Genomic DNA, 24,881 nt, shown 5'->3' on the forward strand with positions numbered 1-24,881 from the left:
GGTGGAGCGGAGTATATCATATCTTTTTGAAGAGTGTTGAGAGGTGAGGATAATGATTTTAAATAATCAAGGAACTATGTTTGTATTTTGCATGATGCACGATCACATCTAGATAGGCTAGGCACAATTCTTCAAACACATACATTATTTTTGTGTGAGCATCAATTGATTGGTTGCATATCATGGATCCAACATTGCATATTTTTCCAAATTATGAATGATTGGGCACGGAGTTCATTTCAAAAACCATATTCCTGCTAGGGCACAATGCATAAAAAACAGGTTCATATCTAGAGAATATTTATTTTGAAGACTCAAGGATGAAAGGAAAAGATCGTACGTTATACATCGTCAACGAGTATTTCTTGAAGAAAAAGAGGACATGTGTGGTGAAAGTGTGTGCAATTACAATAACAATAGGCCAAGGAAGGGAATAAATCGTCCAAGTTAAAAGATGGAGAAAAATGATGCGATTTACGAAAATAAGTATTTTTGCCCATTTGTGATAGATTTGCGTAATTCTGCTCAGGTAGGCTTGTCGACCAGATGCGTTCCGATTGTTTTGAGTATCCGAACAACTATATTCGGAGTTCAAATGACGAAGTTATGATCCAAACAAGTTGCAAATAGGCATAAAGCAGAAAAAACGAAAATAATGAAAAGCAGTAGAAAAGCAAAAGCCAAAAGCTGAAAGCAAAAAGCCTAATGTATGTGAGTGTGGATAGAAAACTATATAAGGAGAGGAGATTGAAGAGTTAAGGGCCTTCCCCCTTGATTATAATTGTATTTTCTGAGAGAGGAGAGTGGAGAGTCGCATGCTAGAGTGAGCTCTAGTCATGCCAATTTGGAAGTTGGAGCTTTTGGGTGTCAAAGCGCTGAGCATTGGCTCAAGGTTGTTAAGGTACAAAAATATATCTCACTTGGTTGGTTTTCGAATTGTTCGTATTTTCGTTGTGTTGTGGTTGTGTGATGCTCTACCCACATTTGGGTTTTTAGTTGTTTTGAGCTTCATGAGGCATTGTGTTTTGTCTTGTTTTTATATGTGGCTTGTGGTGTATTATCGAATATTTAAAATTTTCAAGTTGTGTTGTGCATTCGACAAAGTCAATTACCCCAACCGGCACTTCTTATCGTCTTGTTATCGGGTTGTGAGTGAGGTTTGCTCTCGATCATCGCTCGCGTAACAACGTCAAAGTTATGAAGTTTAAGGCATTAAAATTGCCTTAAGTTTGAAAGGCATAAAAAGCCTAAGGCTTTTTGGGAAAGCAAAAGCATATCCAATGTGAGTAAGAATGTAAAAAAACTATAAAAGGAGAGGAGAGTAGAGAGTTAGGGGCCTTCCCTTAGAATCTTCTTGTCATCTTATGAGAGATGTGAGAGGAGGGTCGCATGCGAGAGGATACTTTTGGACGTGCTATTGTCGAAGTGGAAGAAGTTAGACTTTGTGGTGTCAAGCCTCGGCTCAAGGTTGTTAAGGTATGAGAATATAGTTCACTTGGTTTGTTGTCGAAATTTTGATACTTTCATCGTGAGTTATCTTGTGTGGTTCGTGGTGTTTTGTAAAATATTTTAATTTTTCAAGTTGTGTTGTGCATTCGACAAAGTCAATTACCCCAACTGGCACTCCTTATCGTCTCGTTATCGGGTTGTGAGTGAGGCTTGTTCTCGATCACCGCTCACGTAACAACGGCATGTCAAATCTCCCGTAAACTTCCTACAATCTTTGAAGCTCATCAATGTGCCTTGGACTTTGCACAATCTTCACACTTGCCAAATTGCATTCTAATTGCAAAAGAATCCCATGCACGTGAATCCCCTGTGTGTGAATATGGTATAGGAGAGGAAAAAAATATTAAGGTTTAAAAACTTTAAACGTAAGAAGGAAAGGGAAGGATAAGAAAGGAAGGGGGCGACCTATAATAGGTTGCCATCTTGCAATGGTGCCCCCTCCTACACAATTAATTTTTCAAATTATTAATTAAGCTAGTTAGTCCTCTCTTTCCTCCCCATTCCTAACTGGCCATCGCTAATCTCCTCCTCTCGTCAACATCAAAACCACTACCCCTTCCCTCGCTCGATTAGTGACCCCCCTATTTTGAAAAAATTTTCTTCACACACACACACACACACACACACACACACACACACACACACACACACACACACACACCTCCTCTTTTCACTCCAGAGATGTCCAACATGAACCCCCCTCAACTCTATTCCACACGCACATGCACATGCACACGCACACACATGCATGCATACAGAGCCATATTATTGGCTTTATTTCTTAGAAATGTAAAGAATGGGGTGGGGGGTTTAGTTACATGTATTTTAAAATGGGGGGAGGAGGGGAGTACTAATCTCTAGGATTCTATCTGGTTGAACTTTCAAAATTCCCTTAGTTGGCATTACAATTTGTCCATAATCTAGAACATGATCAAAGTTGGAAGCATAGGGTTTGAGAAGGCTTATGTAAAATACATTATGAACTTTGAGATGAGGCAGAAGTTCTACTCTATAGGCATATTTACCAAGACATTTGACAATCTCATAAGGTCCACAATATCTGGGACTCAATTTTTTGAATTTTCCAAGAGATAGAGAACTCTTCTTTGGTCGGCGGACCAACACTATGTCTTTATCCTTGAAGGTTTGGGGAGTTCTCTTAGGGTCAATGTAGGTCTTTTGTCAATCTTATGCTTCTTTGATGTCCTATGGGATGGCCTTAATTAGCTCCTCCATCTCCTCCAGCATTTGTTTGGATATAATGCTTGGAAAGTAACCATTCCAATATTTTGCTGGTATGAGGCATTGTAGGCAAACTCCACTAAAGGTAAGTACTCTATCCACTTTTTGGGCTCCCTAGTGCAATATGCTCTTAAAATGTCTTGTAACACTTGATTAACTCTTTCAGTATGCCCATCAGTTAGTGGATGATAGGGTTGTGTGCCGATGGTTTGAAAGAGAGGTCCAAAATTAAGAGGTGAACAATAAGTCTTTGTCATGTTGACAATTCTTTTTGGTAATCCATACAACATGAAAATCTCATTGATAAACAACCTAGCAATATTGGATGCTTTGAAGGCACTCTTCATAGGAATGATATGAGAGACCTTTGTTAGCATATCAAGGACTACTAGAATTGAGTCGTATCCAACTTGGATTATTGAAAGACCTATTATAAAATCCATATTGATACACCACCACTTCATTTGTGGTATGTCTAGTGGGTTCAGCCCTCCTAGCAGCTTAATCCTCTTAGCCTTAATTTACTCATAGAATCCGAATGCAGTGTAGGTGTAGCATCAATCCCAAGGTCAGCAACTAGACGGCCTAACCATATGGCCTCCTTGCAAGCCTCAGTGGTAGACAAAGCCGTACACTTCTGAACCCTGGACATCCAAGAGACAGCCCCTCCAGCATAGGTGAATACATAGCCAGAAGTGGACTTCCTACTATCTGCATGTCCTGCATAATCGGAGTCAGTGTACCCCACGACCCCTGTATCCTGGCTGCCATAGCAAATACACATATCTGCTGTGCCCTTCAGGTACCTCATGATACCCTTCACGGCATCCCAATGTCTGCTGCCAGGTGTAGCCATATAGCGTGCCACAACACCAACTGCATGTGCAATATCTGGACGAGTGGCTATCATGGCATACATCAAACTGCCCACGGTTGAAGCATAAGGGATCTTGGCCATCTCGGCCCTCTGCTCATCTGTCTGCGGACAATCGGCCTGTGATACCTTCACATAAGAAGGTAATGGACAGCCAATAGGCTTTACGTCCTGCATGTGGAAGCGCTCAAGGACTTTATAAATGTACTCCCGCTGTGAGAGATACAAAAGCCCCTGATGCCTATCGCGCTTAATGCGCATCCCAAGTATATGTGAGGCCTATCCCAAATCCTTCATCTCAAAGCTCTTCTTCAGTTGAGATTTAAGAGCATCTAGCTCATCATGAGCTTTCCCTGCTATTAGCATATCATCAACATAGAGTACCAAGATAAGCAAACTGCCATCACGGGCTTTCTTCGTGTAAAGACACAGATCCATAGTACTCCTACTGTAGCCCTGTGACTGCATAAAGGCATCAAACTTATGATACCATTCCCTAGGTGCCTGCTTCAAGCCATACAAGCTCTTCTTCAACTTGCACACCAGGTGCTCCCTGCCAGGTTCTGCAAAGCCCTTAGGCTGATCCATATAGATCTCATCATGCAAGTCCCCATGTAGAAAAGCCATCTTGACATCCATCTGATATAGATCTAAGTCAAGCTGTGCAACCAAAGCCAAGACTAAGCGCAGGGTGGTCATCTTAACCACAGGAGAGAAGACCTCATCAAAGTCCACACCATGTTCCTGCTTAAAACCCTTTGCTACCAATCTAGCCTTGTATGCCGGCTTGGGGTGTCCAGGGGTACTTTTCAGCTTGTACACCCACTTGCATGGCAAAGCCTTCTTACCCTTAGGCAAGGCAACCAAATCCCAAGTCTCATTCTTATGCAGGGAGTCTATCTCAGACTGCATAGCCCTCTCCCAGGAGTGACTGTCACCCCTGCGCATAGCCTCATCATAAGTGAAAGGCTCTCCTGCATCTGTAACCAAAACATAATGCATAGAGGGCTGAAATCTGTCAGGTGGACGTCTGTCTCTAGCAGACCGTCTCACCGCAGGCTCTGCTACCTGTCTAACTGCCTGTCCAACACCCTGGCCCTGTGGAGGAACTGCTGCAGGCTGTACTACTGGCTGTGCTGGAGCTCTAGGCTCCTCCTGAAAGATCACTCTGCGGATCTCAACCACCTTCTCAGGCTGCCTGTGCATCTTGTCTTCATGGAAGACGACATCATGGCTGCGTACTATTTTCCGCGCCTGCGGATCCCATAGGCGATAGCCCATCTCTCCTGACTCACCATAGCCAAGGAATATGCATTTAATGCTCTTTGGATCCAATTTACTCCTCTTGTCCTTGGGCACATGGCAGAATGCCTCACATCCAAAGACACGGAGATGCCCATAAGAGGGTGGCTTACCAGCCCAAACTTCCTCTGCAACCTGGAAATCCAATCCACTGGAAGACGATCGGTTTATGACATGCACTGCCGTACTAACTGCCTCAGCCCGAAAACTCTGGGGTAGGCCTGCATGGCTAAGCATAGAGCGCACACGCTCCTGAATAGTCCTGTTCATACGCTCAGCCAAACCATTCTGGGGTGGGGTGTAAGGGGCGGTCAACTGACGCTTAATACCCCTGTCATCACAAAACTGCTCAAAAGCACGTGAGACATATTCTCCCCCATTGTCAGTCCTAAGGCATTTCAGCCTATACCCAGTCTGGTTCTCAACAAGAGCAAGCCAACGCTGAAAGACTGCCAAGACATCAGACTTTTGCTTTATGGGATAAGCCCACACTTTCCTAGAAAAATCATCAATGAAGGTAACAAAGTACTTCGCACCACCCATAGACATGCAAGGCATAGGCCCACAAACATCGGAATGCACCAATGCCAAGGGCTCATTCATGCGTGGCCTACCCGATTTCTTATGTGTAGACCTATTCTGCTTACCATAAAGACAATGATCACACAAGTCAAAACGTGCATAGTCCAAAGGCGGAAGATACTGCAAACCAGATAACATTTTCATTCCCTTCAAAGACATATGCCCCAAACGGGCATGCCAAAGTGATACGTATGGGATAGAGCCCACTGCCAAAACATGGTCTACAGAAGACCCAGATACAACAAGAGGATAGAGGCTGCCAGCCTTGGCGCCTCTAGTAAGCACAAGTCTGCCTTTGGTAATTTTCCAGGCAGAATCCCCAAAACAGACATGAAACCCTGCATCATCCAACTGTCCTGCAGACATAAGACTGCGCGTAAGCGCATGTACATGACTTACATCCCTGAGCAAAAAGGAACTGCCAGTGGAAAACTGCAACTGAATATCTCCACAGCCCACAATATCAAGAGACCTGTCATCTCCAAGTCTGACTGATCCAGATACAGTATGGTAAGAGTGAAACCACTCACGGTAAGGCGTCACATGGAAGGACGCACCTGAATCCAATAACCAGCACTGTGCATACATACTAGATGTCTCAGTCAAGTGTGAAGCATCAGAAGAACTAGCTGCAAGTATAAACTCATCACCACCATCGGACTCCTCAGTCTGCGTGACATTAATTTCCTCAATCTTGACGCTGGACTTCGCATGTACTATGCTGCGATCAGAGGACATGCACTTTATCTTTCCCCTTATCCTTGCGCTTCTCATTGCGCAACTCATGACACTGTGGTCTAATATGGCCCTTTTTCCCACAATGATGACAAGTGACATTTGCATTGCGTCCACGCGACTTGCCACGAGATTTAGACCGACCCTTCTGCGAGTCACGGCCTCGGCCATTACCACGGTCATACCTGTCATTCCTGCCTCTAACTGTCAAAGCATGACTACCACGAGAGGCATCCAAGTTTTTGCGATTCACCTCTTCCTGAAGAAGAGAACTCTCAACATCTACCAATTTTAGAGTAGCACTAGAGGCACAAAGAGCTGTGCGGAATACATCCCATGACTCATTCAGAGTCCCAAGCAAGAAAAGAGGAGTTACTTCCTCTCCAAAGGTGATATCCTGCGAAGTCAGGTTCTTCAGTATAGCATGGAACTGGCTCAAGTGAGAAGACATAGTCGCATTATCCTTCATGCGCAGATCCATAAGCTGCTTCAACCAGTACATCTGACTCGCCGGACTTTTCTTATCATAAAGATTCTTGATCTTATTCCATAGATCCCATGCACTCTGTGCTTCCTCAAATACATTATAATGTACCTGTTCAGTGAGAGACAATGCAATCGTGGACTTGCATAGCTCATTAAGTTCAAGCCAGTCGTCATTGTCCATAGTTTCAGGCTGCTCCCCACTCAACCAAAGTGGCTTAATCTGAGATTTCTGCACCAAAACCTGTCATATTTGACTCTTCCAGTAAGAGTAGTTGGTACCATCCAACTTTGTAATGTTAAAGATGGCACTATCATGCGAAGATGACGCCATTATGCAGGCTGGAAATGCCCAAACAGTCTAAAACTGCTTGTTGTTTTACTGCAAAAACTGGTGCGGTACACCAAATCAGGATATTTCAGCATGAAAAGTACACCTCAGTCCACCAATAACTGCTTGCTGTAATAAATTGCAGGTATGCAGTCTAGAGAGCAAACTGTCCCAAAATAGGATCCAATGTCAAGCAAACAATGCTAGGTCCAAAGCCAGCATGAAACAGACATAAGCAAGGCCAATGACAGTGAAAAGAACATGAGCTCAACACCGAAGCATGTCAAAATAACATCTGCCATGAAAGGCACACCCCCAGACACTCCAGGCAAAGTGTTCCTGTAACTGCCAAAACCTGACACAAATAGGTGTCTGCTCAAAGAGAAAGATCCAAATATGAGACTCAGCTCATAAGCATCCTATGAACCAAGAGTACATCAATGCATATCCATAAAGATCGGAGTATGATCCCAAAGTCTCAATGCGTATGTAGCTGCTCAAGACATAAACTGCTCCAAATACATGTAAGTGCTCCAATAGCATGCAACTGTCAAAGGTCAAGCAAGCATGTAAAATGCTCCCACTGGCACAAAAGGCGTACAAAGCGAGCTCAAAAGCTCAAACAACCCAAGAGAAAGCACCAGTGATAAGTGACCCTGTCAATGCATCAACCGCATCCAAGAGAGCATGACATACATGAAGCACCGGTCGTATTAACCATGAAGCAATACATAAGCCCAAATAAGCTCTCGGTCAACTCAATGACATCCAAATAGCAACCAAGATCAGTGATCAAGTACGCCGGGAATGCTCAAATACATCCAAATCCAAGCTCCAAATGTCAGTATGGCATACACGAACCAAATAGCATATGTCACGAACCAAAGCATGTAATGCAAAAGCCTAACTGTCAAGCAGAGACATGAGCCATAGGCGGTCCACGAGCATGCCAAGTCGGTCCAAATGCCAGTGAAGACGGAGCTAATGTGAAGCTCAAAAGCATCCCATAATCTCATACATATGCTCCAAGTCGTCCCCAAATGTCAGAGACATCATGCCAAAGCTCAAAGCATACATCCGGTATCAGTAGGTAAGTGCCAAAGCATGTAAAGTACCTTCAGCCCACTGTTATTCCAACATGTATTTACTGTTCTAAACAGTATATTTCAGCCCCGTATTCAAGCCAAAATCACTCCAAGTCGTCCCCAAATGTCAGAGACATCATGCCAAAGCTCAAAGCATATATCCGGTGTCGGTAGGTAAGTGCCAAAGCATGTAAAGTACCTTTAGCCCACTGTTATTCCAGCATGTATTTACTGTTCTAAATAGTAGATTTCAGCCCCGAATTCAAGCCAAAATCATGGTCAAACCAAATGCATACATCCCCAATACATCCGAGTAGGAAGTAGACCGCATACGGGCATCAAATAGCTCCAATGGAATGAGGCATAAGCAACAAATGTCAGTGTCAGGGGTGCTGCCCTGTTTCCAGCACTGTTATGCAGTGAATGACAGTTTCAAAACTGAGAATGATCAGCTTCCAACCTCAATGTCAAGCCAAAGCATCAAAATGACATCCAAAAATGGCTGAAATGCCCTCCAAATAGGCCAATGATGAGTGCTCCATGAGCAACAAAGCATTCAGCTGTAAAATGTGGAGGTCAAAGTCTGAAAATGGGCGCCATATTCAGCGTGTTGAGGCCTGGAGTGCTGCTTTAATCACGTGGCTGAATGTTGAGTGTGGGGGGGCTCAATGATGGCCCAAGGTAGGCACATACCAAGCCATGAAGGCCCAATGCAAAGGGGAGGGAAGATATGAGCTATGGAGCTCAAGAAGAGTGGCTGCCCTTTGTTCCTGCCCTGTTTCAAACTGAGAATACACTCAAATGCCTGCAAATGCTGAAGCAATACCTCAAGGGCAAGGCCTTGATGAAGCTCAAGAAGGCCGGGATGGAGCTCGGGAAGCCGGGGAGAGTCGGGAGCTCAAGAGGTCGGCTATGGCTGCCGGGATGGAGACCCAATGCGTGAAGTGAGTCGATGCGAAGGTCGGGAAGCACCGAGTCGAGCTCGAGCAAGAGAATGCCAAGCTCTGATACCAGTTGAAAGGTGAGAAGGATCGAAGCTTGCACGCGAGCTATGGCGGGAGAGCAAGAGCAAGAAAGAGAGAGACAAGAAATGGGAACTCCAACAGTCACAATGTGTAACCGGGCCTTCCTTTATTCAAACTGTCACTAAAATAATAAAGAATAAAGTGACGTGACGGGCGCCCGCCACTTGCAGTGTGCAGTGGCGGGTACTGTCAGTGTAGTAATACACGGGGTGGCACGACGGAGGCGCCTTTACCCCAACATTTACTGATAACTCAAGCATTAAGTGACATATCTTAGCACATCAACTTTCATTCATGGCCAATGGTAACTTCTTCTTACTACATTTATCATCTTTGCATAGCTGGGATGTCCAATTATCAGAATATCATGGGTTTCTTGTAGAATATTCTTCTTGAGGTCCCAACTATTGGGCACAAACAACCTGTGCTGGTATTGTAAAAGGCTCACCCTCAGTGTGGTAATGCTTGAATTTGGCTTTTGCATTTTGGCTATCTCCCCTAGATTGGATTGTCCTTTTTAACTTAATGTAGTCGGGGTTCTTATTGGTAGCTATAGCCTCTAAAACATGATTGCTAGGCATAGAAATGAAACTTGTAAGAAATCTTTGATTGGTTGCCTCTTTCATTAGTAAGAATCTTAGGAAGGATTTCATGCTTAGGGTACCAACTACCATATTATCCTTGCCAGCTCCAAACTTTATTTCAAAGTTAAACTCTTAGAGGACCTCAATCCATCTCGTTCGACATCTCATGTTGAAATCAGGTTGGGTGAAAATCCACTTAATACTTTTGTGGTATGTCACAAGAGTGAATCTTCTTTTGAGCGAATAGTGACACCACAATTATAGGGCTTGAATGACTCCTAGAATCTCAAGGTCATATGTTGCATAATTCTTCTTGTAGGGTTTAAGCTCACGAGAATCATATGTCATTGGATGCCCTTCTTGAGTAAGAATACATCCTAGTGCCATGATGCTGGCATTTGTAATGACCTCAAACTCCTTTGTGAAATTTGGTAGCTTCAAGATAGGGCAATATTGAGACACTACTTTAGTTTTTCAAATCTCTCCTTATTGCAAGATATCCATGTAATTTTTGATGAAAATGGTATATCATCCCGAGAGACCTAGAAATCCTCGAATTTCTTTGATAGCTTGGAGTGGTGGTCAATCCTAAAAATCCTTGAACTTAATAGGGTCCACGAATATGCCTTCCTTTGAGGTGACGAATCCTATGTATTCAATCATCTTCTTGAAGAATTCACACTTTGGGTAAAAAACTTGTTTTCACAAAGAATTTCCAAGGCCTGGATGATCTTCCTCTATCTTGGAATAGACGAGAATGTCATTAAAAAATGCGAGGACAAATTGGTCTAGGTATGGATGGAAAATATATTTGACTAGCTTGTTAAAAGTAGCAAGAGCATTGGTCATCCCAAAAGACATTACTGTGAATTCATAATAGCCATACCTAGTATTGAAAGCTATATTTGCCATGTCTTCATTCTTTATTAGGGTTTGATAATATCTGCACCTTAAATTGATCTTAGTCACTACCCCTTGCAATTGATCGGCAGCTCATCAATCCAAGGAATGGGGTACTTATTCTTAATGCTAACTTAATTTAAGTCCATATAATCAATACATACTCTAAGGGTCCCATCCTTCTTCTTCTAGAATAGAATAGGAGCACCCTAGGGAGAGTTACTGGGATGAATAAACCCTTGGTCAAGCAGTTGCTTTAGGTGCTCCTTCAATTTGATTACCTCAGAAATGAGTATTTTGTAGGGCCTTCTCAATCGGTTTAGCTCTAGAAACTAACTTGATTTCATGCTCCACATCCCTTCAAGAGGTAATTCTGTTAGCTCCTTAGAAAAAACATCAGTAAACTCACTTAGCCATGACAATTTAGCCTCATCCTTGGTATCCTCGACTTTATTGATTTTGACTAAGTAAACATGAAGTCCTTTTCTTAATCCCTTTAGGATCCACTAGCTTTGGCTAACTAAATAGGTTTGCTTGCTTTTCCTTGTGATTGAACTGATTTCCTAACGAGATTTTAGAATGTGACCGGACTTTTCCCACAATGTATGTTTGTTTGATTGGGCGCTACTAGTCCATTCCTAATAGGTAGTCATAAATTCCTAAAGGTATGACTCATAAACTTTCTCCCATGGTCTCTTCTCCTAATTGAAACTGAACTATGCTAATAGCTTGGGTTGACATTGTTTCCCTTCAACTTGCTAGTTCTACGATGAGTTACCTAGAGGTTGTGGGATTTAACTTTAGCATTTTTGCACATTTAGAAGACATAAATGAATAAGTAGCTCCACATTCGACAAGGATTTGGAAGAAAGTACCTTGATGTTTAGTTGGAATTGGGACGATAAAAAAATAAATCGCACAATGCTCTGGTTATTGATGGATTCATGAATACACCCTCTTTTGACTTCATCTTCGAGAGATGGATCTAGTTCATCAATTGCACATGTCCACTTTCTCGATTTATTGAAGTCACCTTCCCTAGGAGGATTATGAGGAGCATTAGCCTAGGTATTCATTCCCCTATTGGGACACTGAACACGGAAGTGGCTTGGTTGGTTGCATTTAAAGCAATGTGGCTCCTTATTCCAATTTTTATTGTTGTTCTTATTATTGTTGCGACGATTTAGAGGAGTGCTAGCAAGATTTAGGCAGCCCTAATTAAAATTTTCCTATTGATGATTCACTTGAGCTCTTTTGGCATAAGGAACCCTATTGAACCTATTGTAATGCCTAGGAAGAGTAGCTACTAGTGGTTGTGCCTTATTAAGGTATCTTCCAAGTCTGTGGATCTCTTCACTTTTAGCTATTTGTTGAGAGGTGGATTCAAATATTGATAGAATGTACCACTTACTACCTCATGGACATGTTGGGTATGTATTTTTGCAATGTAACAAAATGAGAATAATATCTTTCAAGATTCAGATTTTGTTGCTTGAGGTGGAAGAACTCATTCATTTTGAGAGTTTAATAGGTAGGAGACAAGTACCTGGATTGCTACCTTGATTTGACTCCATATCACAACATAAGAAATCTCCTCATAAGCAAGAGCTTAATTATATGTGTCAACCATTTCAAAATTTCAAGCAAAATACCATATTGTCAAGATGGTAGAAATTGCTTTTAAAAAAAGAGTGACGTATATTCACATAATCTTGCACCATTGGCCATATAGTGTTTTACAAGGGCATCTCATACAACCCTGAAGAGGAAGTTTGTGCAAGATTATAACTTTTTCGACAAGGGATTCTCATGGATAGGTAAACTACTTAGCCATGGATTTTTGCTCATGTTAGGATATAGTAAGTAGGAGGCTCATTGTATATATTTAGGGCTATACATTTTTTAGAAAGGTTGGGGACTTAATCAATCTTGTAATTATTTACATGAGATTGATGAGCCACAATGACTTGATTTGGCTGGATGATCTTGACGATGTTATGGTAAACCCACTGGTTTAGGGTCATGTTTCTAATGTCTTTATGAATTGGAGGGTTTTGGCTACTCCTATGAAGCATGTACACTCTAACTAAATTAAACCTTTTTGCCCAATGCAAGCTCCATAGATTATAGTCTAGGCTACTTGTATGATTAGCATAGATGGAAAAATAAGTTGGTGACCATCCCCAACCTTGATACAAGGTCCAATTAGGGTCAAACTGATAAGCTTGAGGGGTACAAATCTAAATTTTCATACTGTGAAAAATTTCCTCCCTTTAAAAGATGTTGCACTAATTTCCTACTTGGTAGCTCTTGGAATCGCCGTTGTTCCTCCTACACATACTTTCCATAGTAAGTAATACATCTTTTGCAAGTCCAATGACAAGGATAATAATGAATTAATTATTTGACAATCATTTAGCCTTACATTCCTACTATTTTAGTGTGCCCCTTGATCCCATCCACGCATAAACAATAGCTATGGCGACATTGCACAATTTGTATTCCTTTTATGGTCAAGTTTAGGAATACAAATCCATCTAATATTCTTTTAGTGCTACCACTTGGTTTCTTATCTTGAGTTCTTGATGAGGAAAGCACCCAACTTATTGGGTTCACCTATTCAACCATCGATCATTTTTCATCGAGGAAAGACGATCACCCCCTTCTCAATCACGTGTTTTTCTTTAGTTTTCTAAACATAACATACTAACATATTGTTTGACACTTAAAAGTAGCTTTCTTAACTATCCCTTAATATTAGATTCCATATCATTGTTAAGCACAACACGAAAGCAACAAAGACACTCCTTTCAAAACATTTGTATTATTAGTTAATACTTTTTACATTGGATTCCTGCTCATAAAGCTAGGTATAAAAGTCCACTTTCTTCTTTAGAGTGATAACCAACCCATAATTCCTAGGCTCTCGATGCTTGGTGCATCTAACCCTTACATATTTCTTCTCCTATTGTCAGACCAACTATGCAATTACCCTTTTTGACCAAAGCCCCCTAGTTACATGTTACCATAGGAGGAGACCTTCCTACTTGGACGCTAGTCCTAGGCACTCCTAGATGGAACAAAAGTGACTCAAATTGAGCCCCAATAGTTACCCTTGGGGGAGTGCAAAGTTTCTCAATCATGCCAGTTATCTAGGCATAAGCAAAGTTTTTATAAATTGCTAGACAAATAAATTGCAAATCCAAGGTAGTAACCAATTAGTCTTTCTCAATCAATATTTTATTGTTTTAATGAGAAAGGAGGTTTATACTTTTATATGATCGCACTTTTCTAATTTAGCAGTTGTATTAAGCCAAGTAGAATTTTCACTATTTAATCCCTAATAAAATTTACAACGTACTACTAGCTCGAATTACATACTTTTATCATTGTGCGCACTTATCATGTGCGGGTAATCCCAAATTTTGGTCAAATCTGCCTATTGTATGGGTTGGATGCTATTGCATGCTATTTAGGCCTCGGCTTATTTACCCAATAATTGGTTGAAACCCAACTTGTCGACATGAGTCCAATAGGTTTCTATCGACAATCCGTGATCATATGGCCTTTGGCATAGTGCGGAGTTATGACAACCATAGAGTTATGGTTTATAGACCAATAGGTTCTAATTTTTAGATTAACTAGTATATTTCCATGTGTGATAAAAATATCATGATATTTTTAGGAGGGGTGTAGGGTGTGTCAATCAGATAAACCACCAAAATTCACGATCAGATAAACCACGATATCCAAGATGCCTCCACATGAGAAACTTTACATGGCAAGATCGACAACAAGAGGGGTATAGGGTGTGGGGGCATCTTGCCATGTAAAGGTTTATCCGAGGGCCTCTTGGATATTTTCCTAATCCATGATGCCCCCACATGAGAAACTTTACATGACAAGATCGACAACACGAGGCCCTCGGATGTAGCAGGACCATCGCACAAAGCAAGACCTGCTCACATGGTAGACCCTTCATCGACAACCCTTAATGCAAGAGCAAATACACCAAACAATACCAACGTATCAAATGCACCTAACCAAGTATTTTTTGTCATTATTTATTCAACATTTTTTTAATTGGGGAGGAAAAATGAATAAAGAAAATAATTCTTTAAATCATACATGTAAAATTTGGTCTTGCATAAAAAAGCTATCCTAGATTACACATACATACATACATACATACATACATACATACATACATACATACATACATGTGTGTGTGTGTGTAGTAATCAATGCATTAGGCAAGAGATGCATAATCCACATGTCTTAAGTTACTACATCCATAAAATGTAAAACTAAATATTAAATTATATTTTATTGATTCATAACTAATGTTTATTTGTTGAATCCACTAGACATTAGAATAAGGTGAGATTAAATCATGTTTTGTTAATTCATAAATAATGTTTATTCATGGATTGTGACAAGGTAAAGCATATAGATAGTAGTCATATTTTTTTTTTTGAATTGTTGTTATCATCTCAATTAGAATCTTATTTAAGGTTCGTACATATACAAAGCCATATCAGTGTTATTCTTGGTTCCATAAACCTCTTGGTCTATAAGATGTAACTTTATGGTCGTCGTAACTTTGCACTATGCTTAAGGCCATAAGATCATGGACTATTGATAGAAATTTATTAGACTCATGCCAACAAGTGGACACATGTTTTCGACCAACTATTGGCTAAATAAGTTGAGGCCTAAATAGCTTGCAATACCAGCCAACTTGTATGATAGGTGGATGTAACAAAATATTGAGCTTACCCACACATGACAAAGTGTGTACAATGGTAAAAGGATGTAATTCTAGCTAATGGTGCATTGTAAATTTTGTCAAGGATTGAATAGTGAAAATTTTGCTTGGCTTAATGTGATTACTAAATTGAAAAAGTACAGTCATACTTTTTGAGAAGGATTAATTGATTATTGACTTGGATTTGCAATTTATTTGTAAAATACATCTAGCAAGTTAGAATTTTTTTTTGCTTATGCCTAGATGATGATCATTATTGAGTAGTTTGCGCCCCCCAAGGGTAATTGGGGCTCAATTTGAGCCATTTTTGTTCCACCTATGAATGCCTAAGTAGCATATAGGAAGGAATGTCCCGTATCCCTCCTATAGCAACACGTAACTAAGTGGGCTATGGTTAAAAAGAGTAATTACATAGTTGGTCCTATGATGGAGAAGAAATCCATGTGAGTATGATGCAATGAGCATCGCAGCTCGAGAATTATGGGTTGGTTCTCACTCTGAAGAAGAAAGTGGACTTTTGTATCTAGTTCTATGGCTATGAATCTAATGTAAAAATTATTAACTAACAATACAAATGTCTTGAAAGGATTGTCTTTGTTACTTTCATGTTGTGCTTAACAAAGACATGAAATGAATCCAGTATTAAGGGATAATTAAGAAATCCACTTTTAAATATCAAATAGTGTACTAGTATGTTATATTTAGAAAACTTTAAAAAAACACGTGTGAATGGGAAGCGGTTGATTGTCTTTCCTCGATGAAAAATGAACAATGGCTGGGTGTATTTGATAAGTCGGGTGCTATCCTCATATGGAAATTTAGGACAAGAGCTATATGCAAACTTTTCCTAAGGTTTAGTTTTAGATCCCAATCACGCATTGTTTTTAGAGGAACAAAGATGAGATGCTACCTTATAGACAGAGGGTTAGAGTTTAGCTCCACCTTGTCTCTCACCATTATGAACCAAGTGTGGTGATTGATCTGCTCTCTCAATCCCAAAAGACCACAATGTGATTGCCATGAGTACGTGCTAGAATGCTACTAGAGATTGTTACGTCTTTAGGAACTTTAGGACAATCCTCATCGTGGATCGAGGCTAAGCGCTTCATTACGAGGTAGACCTAGGGACATTCGGACTTGATTATTCCTATGGAGTGTGGATGTTGGTAGTTACGATAGACCTTGGATGACTATTAAGTATCATTATTTGTAATTAAGAAATGGGTATATCATAGTGCTCCATTTGTGCTTCATGATGCATATCATGTCTCGACTTTGACTAAAATCCTTATCTATGGACAACATGTACCATGTCTTTTTGGTGATTCTGTATGGAAGATTACTTGTAGCAGTCTTGTTTTTGCTCGAGGTACCAAGGTTGGCAATCTCTATCCTTTACTTGTATCTAGATCTGTCGATCATGTTTTGGTTGTGATGATCTTCCTCATGTATCTCTTTAGCATTGCCATCTTGGGCATATGTCCCTTAAAGGAATGAAAGTACTCACTTATTTGCAGTATTTACCGCCTCTTGACTGCTCATGTTTTAACTCTTTTGATCATTTTTATAGGGTAGGAATACTTGTTACTTACATAAAAAGTCCGGTTCTATATGTGTGGTGAGTTGTTGACTCTTGTGCATTCAGATGTGACAAGGCCATGCATTTCTACACCTTGGACATCCAAGAAACAACACCTCTAACAAAAGTGAAGACATAGTTAGACGTGGACTTTCTATTGTCTACATGTCTTGTATAATTAGAGCCTATATAGCCCACAACTCTAGTATCCTGGCCACCATAATAAATGTACATACCTGTAGTGCCCTTGAGATATCTCATGATACCCTTCATAGTGTCCCAGTGTCACCTGTCATGTATCTCCATATAATGAGTCACAAATCCCACTATAAATATTATGTTAGGTCTAATGCCTATCATGGTATACATCAAGCTGCCCATCACAGATGCATACGGGATCTTGGCCATCTCAGCCTTCTCATTGTTTTTATCTACCTAACTCACCTTCACATGAGAAGGTAATTAGGCATCCAATAGATTTACCACCTTGTATATGGAACCGCTCAAGGACTTTATGAATATACTCCTTTTGTGGTAAGTAGAGGAGTCCCGTAGAGTAATTATGTATAATGGGCATACCAAGTACGTGAGATGCATGCCCATGTCCTTCATCTCAAAGCTCTTCTTGAGCTAAGTGTTGAAAGCATCTAGCTCATCATACATGAGCACTCCCAACAATCAACACATCATCAACATATAGTACCAAAATGATAAGGCTACCATCACAAGCCTTCTTCTATAATAACACAAATCTATATCATTATGAGAGTAACCCTATGAATGTATAAATAAATCAAACTTATGTTACTATTCCCTAGGTACCTACTTAAGTCCACTAAGACTCTTTCTCAGCTTGCATATTAGGTGTTCCCTTCCCTTTGTCTCAAAGCTCTTAGGTTGCTACATATAAATGCCCTCATGCAAGTCCCCATGCAGAATATTCATTTTCACATCCATCTGGTGCAAGTTCAGATCTATCTGCTCAACCAAGACCAATACCAAGTGTAGGGTAGTCATCACGACCATAGGAGAGAATGTCTCATCAAAGTTAACGCCCTTCTCCTGCTTAATATCCTAAGCAACCAATCTCGTCTTATATGCTGACTTAGGGAAACCAAGGATACTCTTCAACTTATATATCCACTTGCATGGCAATGCATAATTCCCATCGGGCAAAGGAACCAAATCCCATGTACGATTTTTCCTACTATGAATCGTACTCAAACTGCATGGTCCCCTCCCAAGAGTGACTTCATCTCTACACATACACGCCTCATAACTGAGAAGCCCACTAGCATCAGTCACCATGATATCATACATAGAGGACTCAAAATGATTAGGAGGATGTAAGGCTCTAGTGGAGCACTGGCTGTGGGACCTGTACATATTGTTCTCTCTATCCAACATCATGATCCTGCATAACATGCAGATCATGGGCCACTACATCATGAGCAATTGTAGCAATCTATCTAACTTAGACTAGTCATACTGTAATAGGAAACCCCTCCTCAAAGATCACTCTATATATCTCAACTACATACTCTGAGTGAAACACAACTTTATGGCTACAACGAAAATATTCTTAGTCTACGAATCCCAAAGGCGATAGCCCATCTCACTTGCATCACCATATCCAAGAAAGATGCATTTGAGGGACTTCAGATCCAACTTATTATGTCTACCTTTGGGAATATAGCAAAAAGCCTCACATACAAAGGCATGCAAGTGTGTATATAAGTGAGTTTTACCAAACCATATCTCCTCTACAATCTACCATCAAGAGTAGTGCATGGGGATTTATTAATCAAATGAATTATAGTAGTAATTTCCTCGGTCTAAAAGTACTATGGTAAGCCTTCTTGATTAAGCATACCGTTGACTCTTTCATGAATAGTCCTATTCATGTGCTCTACAATACCATTCTAGAGTGAGAGTAAGGGGCAATCAACAAACACTTAATACCCCTCTTATCACAAAACTACTCAAATGCCTTTGAGATATATTCACCCCCATTGTTAGATCATATGCATTTCAGTGTATGATGCCGATGTTGGATCTCAACCATAGCCAGAAAGCGTTGAACATAGGTAATACATGTGGTTGTATGAGTGCCAATTCAATTAGCATGTAATTTTGGTCCATGCGAAGATCAAGCACATTGAGGTCTATTATCACTTCATGAGAGAGGATTGAGGACAAGTAAATTAAGATTTTCAAGATCTTGACTGATGATAGTATTGTAGATTTACTCACTAAAACTCTCCTAGTAGAATGCTATGCATTCCTATTGTACTTATATGTACACTTTGTACATTGTCACATTTTTCTTATTTTCTCCATACTCAAGTACATTCGCCTTTAAGTGGGAGGTTGTTGGAGGTTGAAGGTCGCATGTGCCTAGCTGCCTACATTTACTTATCGCCTGTATACCTGTACACTACAAGTAGCAACTGCCCATTTCACTGTCACTTTATTAGGCTTATTCTTGACATGACAATAGAATAATGGAAAGCAGGTAACACATTGTGACTATTGGAGTTTCCACTTATCGTCTTGCTCTCTTTTGCTTGACTCTTCATAGCTGTTGCTTCTCTCTTGCTTCTGCTCATGCTTCCACTCTTGCTTCACCTTTCACATGGCATGTTGTGACATAGGATATTGTCACTATAAGAAAGAAAGAAGAAGGATTGGGGATTGAACTCCTCAAAGAAAAGACATAACACCTTTTATGCTTAAGCTGATGTGTAGAAGTGACACCGCCCAACCATGGACCATTGTAACCCCCATCTGCTAGAAACACCAAGGATTGAAGAAGGTTTTTGGCTTGAGATGAAGTGGGGGGATCCCCTTTTGAGCAATTCCCTCCACCCCAAAATTAGAGGCTCGGTTCTGGATGGCCAATAAGATGATTAATGCGGGGAAGAATATGGACATCTCCTTGTTGCAAGTCATTTGGACATTCAACGAGGCATACGAGAGTCAATTCTTCCCCATAGACACCAATCCCAAACTCTCTAAAGTCATGTTCATAAAAGATATATGAAGATGGAAGGATCTTTGGAACTCCGATGAATTAAGATGGCTAAATGAAGAAGAGATTGCCAATAAGTGACAATTAACAGATTGAGAGCAACAATGGATAAGCTTAATCTCCCAAAAGAAAAAACCCAAGTGGTCCACTTCTTACATAATCAAGTAGCAACATCCTTTAAAGTTCTCCAAACAAAGGGTGGCAACGTTTTGACGGACTATAGAAGTGGCAGAGACCTTGACCACTATAAGGGCAACTTAGTGCTCAAAGCAAAGAGTATTGGAAGCAAAAGTTCCCAAAAACCAAAATGTGGACGTGGAATAGGAGGCTAAGAAGAATCATGGGCTCCACTCTATCTTGCAAGCTTAACTTGGTGCTATGGAAAACAATGACAAACAAGTGGAGGTCGATTTCACCCCTTTGCTTGCTATGCAATAGAGCTAATGAGTCCGTTTATCACCTCTATTGGGAGTGTAATGAAGTTAAGCCCCTATGGAGATCAATTGATGGATGGATTGAAGTTGCGGGTTCCCATGCTAAATATGATCTAAGGGCAATCCTTTTTGGTCATGTAAGCATTGTCAACGAGGGCTCTTTGAGAATTTGTAGATCAGTTGTTATTAGATATGTGTGGAAACAAAGAAACACAATTGTTTTTAGTAGGTCATGATGTCTCTCAATTTTAGGATTTTTTGCTTGCAAGGTTGAAATACTGGCAATTCTTAGGGGAGTTGGTAAGAAAGATTGTATTTTAAAATTATCTAAAAAAAGCTGAAAAAAATAGAGCAATCTCTACCATGTCGCCCCGCTATGTGGGCTGATGTAAATATCTTTCCAAATTAATATATTCACGCACTATTAAAGAAAAACTATTTGCTCCCCCTCGTGTTTTGTTTTTCTAAATTAGGTATTTACTTTTGTCTTTCTTTAACTTATCATTTTAATGTAACCTAACATTGTCGTTTTAAATTTTAATGTTTATTTGGTATTTATTATTTTAAAATAAAATATTAAGCAAAATTCAGCAAAAAAGTGGTGTTATGCTGTATGTGTTTAATATTTTAAAAAAGCTTAGATTTGGACTTCCTCTTGAACGGTGCCAGAAAGCGGGCCTGGCGGACATGTTCAAGACGTTTCAGAGATGTCCGTTCCGATCCATGTGAATACGCCCTTAAATCGAAGGTTTATCCTTTAATATTTCAGTTGAAGCATTCTGAGAAGCTGTGAAATAAGAGCAGTGCGCCATTCTTTTGGCAAGCCATCTTCTCTCTCATTTCTGTAGTTGGCCGATGGCGAGTAGCAGGACTGGAAGCAAGGGTCGCAGGCGTGGCGAGCTTGCTGCCCCTTTCAAACGTGGTAGCCCCGACGCCGTGATCACTGCAACCCCGACCGCATGGTAAATGGAAGTTCCTTCCCTCCATGGCTCAATTTTTAGTCATGTCCACTTGGTGCTTTCGGTTTTAGCTGCATAAGTTTGTATGACGTGTTTCGATTTGCACAAGTGTCTAAAACTTCTCATTCCTGCTGCACAATTCTGTATGCTTGCTGCTACTTTGATTTGCACAAATCTCAAACTTCTCATTGGTGCTCTCCGTTATAGCTTAGATAATGCCGATATGCTGTGATTGATTCACTCAATTCCAAATTTTTCTCGCTTCGTGCTTCGGCTTAAAACTGTTAGTTAATCATGCACGCCGGATTTATAGCCTAGGCCATACAAAATTCCTATTCATTCTACATTTTACTTCCATGTTTGTAATTTTGTCATAGAGGCTTTTATGTCGCCTTCTTCAATTCCTGTATGGTTCAGCTTTTTCTAATCTAGACGCTTATATGAGGAATCTTAATCTTACACTGTGCTCTCATCGTGCTTTAACGTTTTGGCGGATCTAGCAACAAGGACGTCAATCCACCTGCAACAACTGATAGTGGCTTGCAAGATGCAAAGATCGGTCTCTCTCTCTCTCTCTCTCTCTCTCTCTCTCTCTCTCTCTCTCTCTCTCGCTGCGCGGTTAAATCTTCTCCTTATTTAAGCTATTTCCAACTCTTTTCAGGAGCTAAGCCTGCAGAAGCTGTCATTAAGCCGGCCGCTGCTCCTGATGCCACGGGAAATAATGCTTCACAGGACAAGTAATGTAGTTTTCACGTATAAAAGCATAATGAAGAACCTCGACGTTGTTCAAGATAGTCTTGTCGTCATTTTTGCTTTTTCCTTCGATCATTTGCTCGTGTGACCACTTTAGGAAGACTCAGAAGCGCAGGCCTGCTGTCGAGAAGCCGAAGCAGGAGAAGAAAAGCAAGAAGGATCCTAATGAGCCGAAACGCCCGCCTTCTGCATTTTTTCTGTTCATGTCAGCATTATTCGGCAACTTGATACTGTTTATGCTGCAAGTTTTTCTGGTTTCAACACACTATAGTCTTCAATGCTATCTGATTTCAGGGAGGATTTTAGGAAGACGCGCAAGGAAGCGAATCCAAATGCTAAAGGCGCCCACGCGGTAAACAACATATATGCATTGCATGAATCGATAATATCTGTAAACATCAGTAGTCGTTTTAGCTTAAATGTTGTCAGAGTGCTTCAATATTTGCTAGGTTGCTAAAGAAGGCGGAGACAAATGGAAGTCAATGTCCGTAGAGGTAAACTCATTTATATTTAAGAGCTTGTTCTGGCGTACAAAATGCCGCGCAACATCACTCTTGGATGCGTTAAGCAGGCAAAGGAGGCCTATGTGAAGAAGGCAGCGGCGTTAAAAGATGACTATGCGAAATCCTTGGCGGAGTACCAAAGTAATGACGGGAAGATCGAAGAGAAGAAGTCTGGTTCACATCCTGTGAGAACCTGCTTTCGGGAAACTTTCGGGAAAAATTGTTCACCATAATAATTAAACCTGACTCTGCCGGAATTTGCTTTTAACGTTTTGTTCAATTCGTGCAGGAGTCGATGGAATCTGTTATTACGGATATTGCTGAAGAGAAACAAGATGGCCTGGAGGACAACTCTCGTTCTGCGGTCAATCTCTCTCCCATTTTATTTTAGCTGGCTCAACCAATTCAGTTTGTTCCGACCTTATAAGCTGACTGTCGGATGTCTTCTATTTGTTGCATTTTTACAGGAAAGCGTCAATGAAACAGACGAGTAGATCGTCTTACGGATAACGATGGAGTGAAATGTAGAAGTTCAGATGTAGAATTTCCCATTCTACTTTAGGCTGAGAATTAGTTCACAATATACAGCTATTGACTTGAAATTCTGCTACTTGTGTGGAGGCTCATTGATCTCGATGTGTTTCCAGGAATGATGTCCTACTTAGTCTAGTTGGAAAAACCAGTGTTATTGTAACCACTTTGACACAAGTCAAGAATCGTTTTGCAAATATATGTTTTCCTTCTTTATAATAGAAGAGGTTCGATCATTCATTCTCGAGTATTTTTTGCTTGCCATCGAGATGGAAGCCGAGTATAGAGGCTCATACTCTCTTGACTTGAGTAGCTTGAGGGTGAGAGATGGAGTTTGAGGTTGAGGTTGCCATCCCACCTTTTCTCTATGTTTTCTCCCTTCGTTGAGGTTAAGGTTGATATCTCTTCTTCGTCTCTACATTTTCTCTCTTCATTGGAGTGCTTGAGGAGTGAATCGGTTGTAGCAGTGTAGTGGAGCAGATAGTAGGAGTGATGCTTGGATCATGAGGCCACCATCAAGTCTTTGAGAGTATTGGGACTCCAACAAGTGAGAGTGGGAAGGTGACTCTACCATGAACACTTGCTTCTTTGCTTTTTTTCTTTCTTGGGATAGTGAGGAGAGAGTAGATGGCTATGGAATCAGATTGTGAGCCAACCATGTGAGAGGTCGTCGAGTCCAAAAACGTTGAAGCTCTGGAAACAATAAGAGTTCTATCCAATGTTTGACATATTGTGAGTGAAGCTCAACATGTACAGATGGAAAAATTTTCCCATTCTCTTTTATGAGTTAGAGTGAGTTATGGGAAGAATGTCCTTGTCATCCTTCCACATATAGTGGAAGACAATGCTAGTGATTCATGTGCATGACTATTTTTCATAGATCAACCATGTAGAGGGTGTGGGATTCTTTTCACATGTGTTACATTGAATGCCTTTTCCCCACCATGTGGATACCATGTGGATACACATGCAACATGTTGTGCTTTGCACATATCGAGAGAAAGTTCAACTAGTGTGTATGCAAGGATTGCATAGAGGTGCTCCTCGAAAACCATACTGGGTATCAATGTTGTTGCAAATGCAAAGTGTGAATTTTAAAGTAATGATACATCTATGGAAACCTAGCGCATGAAATTTGTTTTTGCATTTGCATTGTGATGTTGAATGAGTATTAAGTTCAATTATTAAATACGAAGAAATCGCCAACTATCTCCATTGATCATGAATGATGAGCATGATTTCTTTGGCTATGCCTCTTGTATATATAGTATGCCATTTTTTGGTGTATGTATTTTGAATTTACTCTCACTTGTGTAGAACAAATGTCCCATGTTGATGCACACACACAAGTTATCCTCCTACTTTATCATTCAGACTCAACATTACCCTCTAATTATCATCAATAAGCTTTGCATTTTCCGATGTCCTGCTGGAAAAATGTAATATTACACCCATTATTGAGTAGAATAGTGTACATGATGCGAGTCCATCATTTAAGAGAGGATGTAGAATGCTTGTAGCACCAAAGAGATTGAGGTCGCCATCAAAGATTTTGTCCCCTCTTACTAGAGACTCGACTATGGATTCATCACACATTAGGTCTGGAACCTTTGGTCATCCTCATCCCTCACTTTAGGGGGTGGGTCATCAACTCTGCATACCCCATCCCTA

The 24,881-nt window shown here is 40.6% G+C and overlaps 1 protein-coding gene across 1 annotated transcript; it reads left to right on the forward strand.

Annotated features, from left to right (window-relative positions):
• Positions 1 to 21,240: 21,240 nt before the first annotated feature.
• LOC148019959 (uncharacterized) lies at positions 21,241 to 23,439 on the forward strand. Its single transcript, XM_087700862.1, has 9 exons — positions 21,241 to 21,426; positions 21,924 to 21,982; positions 22,085 to 22,160; positions 22,274 to 22,381; positions 22,471 to 22,528; positions 22,626 to 22,670; positions 22,748 to 22,864; positions 22,969 to 23,043; positions 23,147 to 23,439. The coding sequence occupies exons 1-9, from the start codon at positions 21,320 to 21,322 to the stop codon at positions 23,171 to 23,173; spliced, it is 672 nt and encodes a 223-aa protein (XP_087556988.1). The 5' UTR covers positions 21,241 to 21,319; the 3' UTR covers positions 23,174 to 23,439.
• The last annotated feature ends 1,442 nt before the right edge of the window (positions 23,440 to 24,881 follow it).

This window comes from Lygodium microphyllum, chromosome 19 (genome assembly GCF_053477565.2).
Source record: "Lygodium microphyllum isolate KBCC chromosome 19, Lygodium_microphyllum_v1.1.10, whole genome shotgun sequence".
Classification (NCBI taxonomy): Eukaryota; Viridiplantae; Streptophyta; class Polypodiopsida; order Schizaeales; family Lygodiaceae; genus Lygodium; species Lygodium microphyllum.